We start from the raw sequence: 5,794 nt of genomic DNA, 5'->3' as shown, positions 1-5,794 counted from the left end.
CAGCCTCCTGGTTAGCAGTCAAGTGCCTTAGGCAGTATGCTACCAGAGCTCCCAAATAAAATCCCTATACTCCAGGCAAAAAAAAAAATTGTACATATTTAAAAAGATTTTCTTTAAGGAGTGCCCCTTAGCTTTTAACTTTTTGAGAACATGAAAATTGGCTAAGTGGGAAAAACGTAGAGGAGGAGCCCAAGAATAAGGGCGGGGAGAAAGTACAGTCGCCCAAAGGGGCGTGTGAAGGGGCGGAGGAAGCAAGCCTAGGTGCGCGGCATATCTGGGGTATCGCGAGAGTTGGGCGGGCCGAAGATTCGTACAGTCAATTCTCCCACCCTCCCGGGAGGAGCCGCGGTCCCTTGGCTCTCCAAATTCTGAGCTCTCATCATGGCGGCGGCGGCGGCGGCCGCGGCGGCTCTCGGGGGTTCGCAGCCGCCCCAGCCCGAGATGCCGGCGTCGGCGCTAGCCCTGGACAAGGCGGCCACCGCCGCGCACCTCAAGGCGGCCCTCAGCCGGCCGGACAACCGGGCGGGCGCTGAGGAGCTGCAGGCACTGCTGGAGCGTGTGCTGAACGCCGAGCGGCCGCTGGCCGCGGCGGCGGGAGGCGAGGAGGCGGCGGCGGGTGGCGGGGGCGGTCCGGGGGCGGCCGAGGAGGAGGCCCTGGAGTGGTGTAAGTGCCTTCTGGCGGGCGGCGGCGGCTACGAGGAATTCTGCGCGGCGGTGCGGGCCTACGACCCCGCGGCGCTCTGCGGCCTGGTCTGGACAGCCAACTTTGTGGCCTACCGCTGCCGGACGTGCGGCATCTCCCCCTGCATGTCGCTGTGCGCCGAGTGCTTCCACCAGGGCGACCACACCGGGCACGATTTCAACATGTTCCGCAGCCAGGCCGGGGGCGCTTGTGACTGCGGTGACAGCAACGTGATGCGGGAGAGTGGGTGAGTGGAGTCCTGCCCCCAATTAAAACAACCTCAAAGCTAGGGGTACCGGAGGTGGTTCTGACTGGGGTCTCGGGAGGCCTGTCAGAGACTGAGAGCCGACCGTGAGCTGTCAAGGGAAGGAGGTGGGGGAGGGTGCAGCCACATGGGGATGGAGGTGACTGAGCTGTCAGTCGCGGAAAGGGGGTGGGGAGTAGGGGAGAGCGGAGAGTATGTTAGGGGACCGTGCTGTAAATTTTGGGGGCAGAGTCTGGGAGGGTGAGCAATAGCTAGAAAAGAGCTTGCGTGTAGGGTAGAAGAGGTGGGAGGAGGAAAGGGTACTTGGGGAATCAGGTGTTCAGCTGTCAATTGTGTACTTACTGTTGGTAAAGCCCGCAAAGCTGTCCGATTCTGGGGAAGAGACAGACTGTGATTTGGATTGGCTGGGATGGGGTAGTATTGGGGAAAGAATTGGGTCTCGGGAGTGATGCGAGGGCCGGGGAGAGGGTATGTCTCTAACTGCACTGGAGGACACTCGGGGTGGGGAAGGGGAAGGACTTCTGAAATTGTCAGTGTGTCTGTCAGTACAGAGGAAAGGAGCTCTTGAGCTGGTGGGAGTTGAGGGAGGAGGGAAGGGGAGGGGCCTGCATGAAAAGTGACTTGAGCTGCCAGTGCAGTCTTTGGTGTGCTGGAATGACATCTAGAATTGGGCTACTGGGCAGTGAGTTATAGAATACCCTCCATACCAGGTGAACAAGCAAAACAGATTTAACTATCAACTGTTAGATCTTCTCCAGTTAAGGGCACTTTGTTCACTGACGAATACGTGAACATCTGTCTAAAAGGAAAGACTCAACAAACGGGTTTTGACAGGAGTGATGTACTAGGATGTTAGGACTTAGGACAGAAGACAGCATTCTGAAGTTGCAGTGAGTTAAAGAGTTGGTACATGTAGGGTCTTGGCTTGAGACAAGATGCCAATGTCAGGGGGAAGTCCTGGGGAAAAAAAAAGCAAAAAGCTTAGTGAAAGGAGATTTTGGTTGGGCAGTAGTTGAAAGAATGTTAGCAAATCCAATTATTCCAGTTTTCCAATTTATGGTTGGGTACAATCCCTTTAAGGAGCTCTGGTGGTGCAGTGGTTTAAGTGCTCATCTGTTAATTGTAAGGTGAGAGGTTGGAGCCCACCAACTGTTTCATGGGATAGAGATGTGACAGTCTGCTTTTGTAAAGATGGCAGCCTTGGAAACTCTTAATGGGACAGTTACTCTGTCCTAGAGGATCCCTACGAGTCAGAGTCAAGAGTGTGCAAGCCAGCCTCCTTGAATATTAAGTGAAGATGACATGGACCTAACCCTTATGTTGCTTACACTAAAGTAAAATCAAAATCAAACAATTCCTTAAGTAGTAGTCTGGGAGTTAGAGGAGGGAGAGGTGGCTTGTGCATAGAGTGAGTATTCAGAAAGGGGGTGCTTTAAACTTGCTAATAATAATAAATAACAGTAATTGTAGCTAACATGTGCGAGCTTGAAGTATTTGCAACACTCTTTGAAAATATTTTTAAGATTTAATATATAAATAAGGAAAATATTCATATAACCAAAACCCACTAGCTTTGGAGTCAATTTCTACTCATAGAGACCCTGTAAGACAGAGTAGAACTAACTGCTTCATAGGGTTTCCAAGGCTGTAAATCTCTAGTAGAAAGTAGATTGCCACATCTTTGTCCTGCATAATATTCATATATTTAAGCAGTAAATATAATAAAAATATACAAAGTTTGAAGATTCTCTTTCATCATGTCTCCTAATTACCCACTAATATTTGTTTCTTAGTGCAATTATAAGCAAGGATGAATATGTATTCTAACTTCTCAATATATTTTTTATACAAAAGGTAACATACTATATACACTTTTCTACATTCACTTATCTTAATGATCTTTCTATATCAGTAAAAAATTATAGCTTATATGTGTCTGTAGTTGCCATATCCACATTCATGAAAGATAAGATTGAATAATAAACAATATTGTGGCCATCTGATTATTCTGACATTTTTGCAATTCTGTGGGTCAGATAGAATAATTCTTCCAGGCCATATTTCTCATCTACTGCCTAAAGAGACATATATGATATTGGTGAACCTTGCAGGTTAGAATGCTGCCTCTGGAACCTTTCAGAACTGGAAATCAGCAAATTACAGCAGTGCTCCTGGTGGCCAAAGCTGGATCACCAAAGTTTGAAAATGTGTTGATTTTACCGTTGTTTGTTATTCTACTTGCCCTAGTAGTTTATAAATCTCATTGTTCAGTAAATTCTTAAAGGAGGATTCCATTTTTGTCTCCATCTGCATTCCTAATAAAAGATAAGAAATCCTGCTGTGCCTTAGTAGCTTTTCTAAGTATCTCCTGGGAGTAGAACGTGTTTCATTCGAGAAGTTATGATTGAAGATAGGGAGGAATATTGAATCCATCACTACTTATATTAGTATTTAATTTTCAAATTTGTAATCATAGAAACATCAGGAAGATTTAGTTATTTTTCTCAAGTTAGAGGGACAGTGATTGATTTATTTCATTATAGTCGATTAAAAATATTTTATTAACTTTTTTCCTTTACATTTTATTTATTTTGTTTTTGAGAATATATACAACAAAACATGCACCAATTCAACAATTTCTACATGTACAGTTTAGTGATACTACATTCTTTTCAGGTGTGCAATCATTCTGACCCTCCTTTTCTGAGTTGTTTCTCCCTCATTAACATCAAACCCCCTAAGGTTCCTGTGTATACTTTTTAGTTTCTATTGTCAGTCTGATCCCATATAGATAGTTCTTAAAAGAGCATACTGTTCAAGGCAGACCTTTTTTTACTAGTTAAGCTAAACTGTTGCCTAGTTTTAAGAAAAATTCAGAAGATCTTTTTCGTTTAAGTTTAAAAGATTATCTCAGGGCAGTAGTTTCAGGGAGCCCTCGATGGCTCCAGAAAGACTAGAGTCCATGAGAATTTGAAATTCTGTTCTGTGTTTTCCCCCTTTTGATCAGATTCTATGGAATCTTTGATCAAAATGTTCAGTAATAGTAGCCAGGCACCATCCAGTTCTTCTGTTCTCATGACAAAGGAGGCAGTTGGTCATGAAGACAGTTAGCCACACGTTCCATATCCTCCTCCTATTCCTGACTCTCTTTCCTCTTTTGTTCTAATTGAATAGAGACCAATTGTTGTGCCTTGGATGGCTGCTTGCAAGCTTTTAAGACTCCAGGCACTAAGCAGCAAACTAGGAGGTAGAATAGAAACACTAAATATTAATATGTTATTAGACCAGTTATCTGCGATATCCCATGAACCATGACAAGGAACCAAATCCTGTGAGGTATTTGGTTATACATAAGCAGCCCCAGCAGCTGCTTTTTTTTGGGTTCCTGGAGGCTTTAGTTATTTTTGATTTAGTGGTATTGATATAGTCAATGTGACAATATTAGAAGATATACAAACCAAAGGAAGAAAAAAATTAGGATTCATTTGTGGGATGAGATCAAAAAGGGCCTGAGGGTTGTTGTCTGATCTCTTCAAACTTCACAAGGGGGGAAAAGGATCAAGATCAGCATTATAACCTCTGCCTATAAGGCAGAGGTTAGGCATGCCAGCACCCTTAAACCTTTTTACTAATTCTGACACAACTGTCCATCCCATGGCACTCTTTACTTCTCTTTGAGGTTCAATAATTCATTGCAGTGGCCACACAGAACTCACATACTTATGATTATAGAGTCTATTAGAGAAGTTACAGGTTACAATTCAGGATCAGGAACATCTTAGGACATAATACTTTGATCAAGATAGCCTCTTCTCAGCAGTGACTCTCTCTAGCCCTTGGCTTCTCCTCCTCTTGGCTCCTTGGCCTCCATCCTGCTCAGGCAAGTGTTACAAAGCTCCTTTAGCTCTGCCGGCAGGTACCTAGAAGCATCCCACTCCACCAGTGAGCCTTGGCCTGCAGGCATGTGGCTTTCTTGGTTCATGTGTGTGGAAGCCCACTGCCCTGGCTCTTGCTGGGTCTGCTGCTGCTTCTGCTGCTTTACCCTGTCTCTTGCTGTCTCAATAAAGTGTTACAGTTCTCTCTCTTGTCTCCTAGGTTGAGGAGCTGCAATGCAAGGGCCTTGGGTCTAAAGGATGCACTCTACTCCTGGCTCTTGTTTCTTTTTCTTTTTTATATGACTTTTAATATTCTTATTGGAAACTGACATTCATTCTTATATTAACTGTTTTCTTTTTTCAATTGTGATTTGGGTGGAAGTTTACAGAGCAAATTCACTTTCCATACAGCAGTTCACACACATGTTGTCTTATGACATTGACTACAATTCACCCCAATGCAACAGCTCCCCTCCCACTTCCTCCCTATAGTTACCTCTTCCCTGTGTCCATCCCCCCATGCACTCCTGCCCCTTGAACTGTCTCTCTGTGCATAAACAGCCCTTCCCTCTTCCATGATTGTTCTCTCTAAGGAGTGTCCACCTCAGGTACATTTTCAACTCTTATGTTTGTCTTTTGTTTGGCTGGAAGCCACAGGTGTGGGTTTAATTCCAGACCTGAAGGGCAGCTAGGGGCCATAGTCTCAGTGGTTCCACCAGGCTCTGTCAGTGGCTCTTTGTTTCTTGATGGTAGTGAGATCCCCTTTTTTGCCTCTGTTGTTGTTATGTGCCATTGAGTCAGATCCGACTCATAGCGACCCCTCCTTGGGTTTCCGAGGCAGTATCACTACAGAAGTAGATTACCCCATCTTCCTTCCGAGACGTGGCTCTAGAATGGCTTTTTTTTTTTTAAATTAGGATTTGGGTGAAGATTTACAGAGTAAATTCACTTTTCATACAGCAGTTCACATAT

At 44.9% G+C, this 5,794-nt stretch overlaps 1 protein-coding gene across 1 annotated transcript in view; it reads left to right on the top strand.

Annotated features, from left to right (window-relative positions):
- The first annotated feature begins 381 nt into the window (after positions 1-381).
- The window catches only part of UBR3 (ubiquitin protein ligase E3 component n-recognin 3), a 347,537-nt gene continuing 342,124 nt past the window's right edge, over positions 382-5,794 (top strand). The window contains exon 1 of the mRNA XM_007953244.2: positions 382-929. Within this exon, the coding sequence (XP_007951435.2) occupies positions 382-929 (548 nt within the window). The remainder of the gene's footprint in view (positions 930-5,794) is intronic.

The sequence above is a fragment of the Orycteropus afer genome, unplaced genomic scaffold (assembly GCF_000298275.1).
Source record: "Orycteropus afer afer isolate SDZICR_OR568_19922 unplaced genomic scaffold, OryAfe1.0 scaffold00001, whole genome shotgun sequence".
Classification (NCBI taxonomy): Eukaryota; Metazoa; Chordata; class Mammalia; order Tubulidentata; family Orycteropodidae; genus Orycteropus; species Orycteropus afer.
This window is presented reverse-complemented; position numbering and strand designations above follow the sequence as displayed.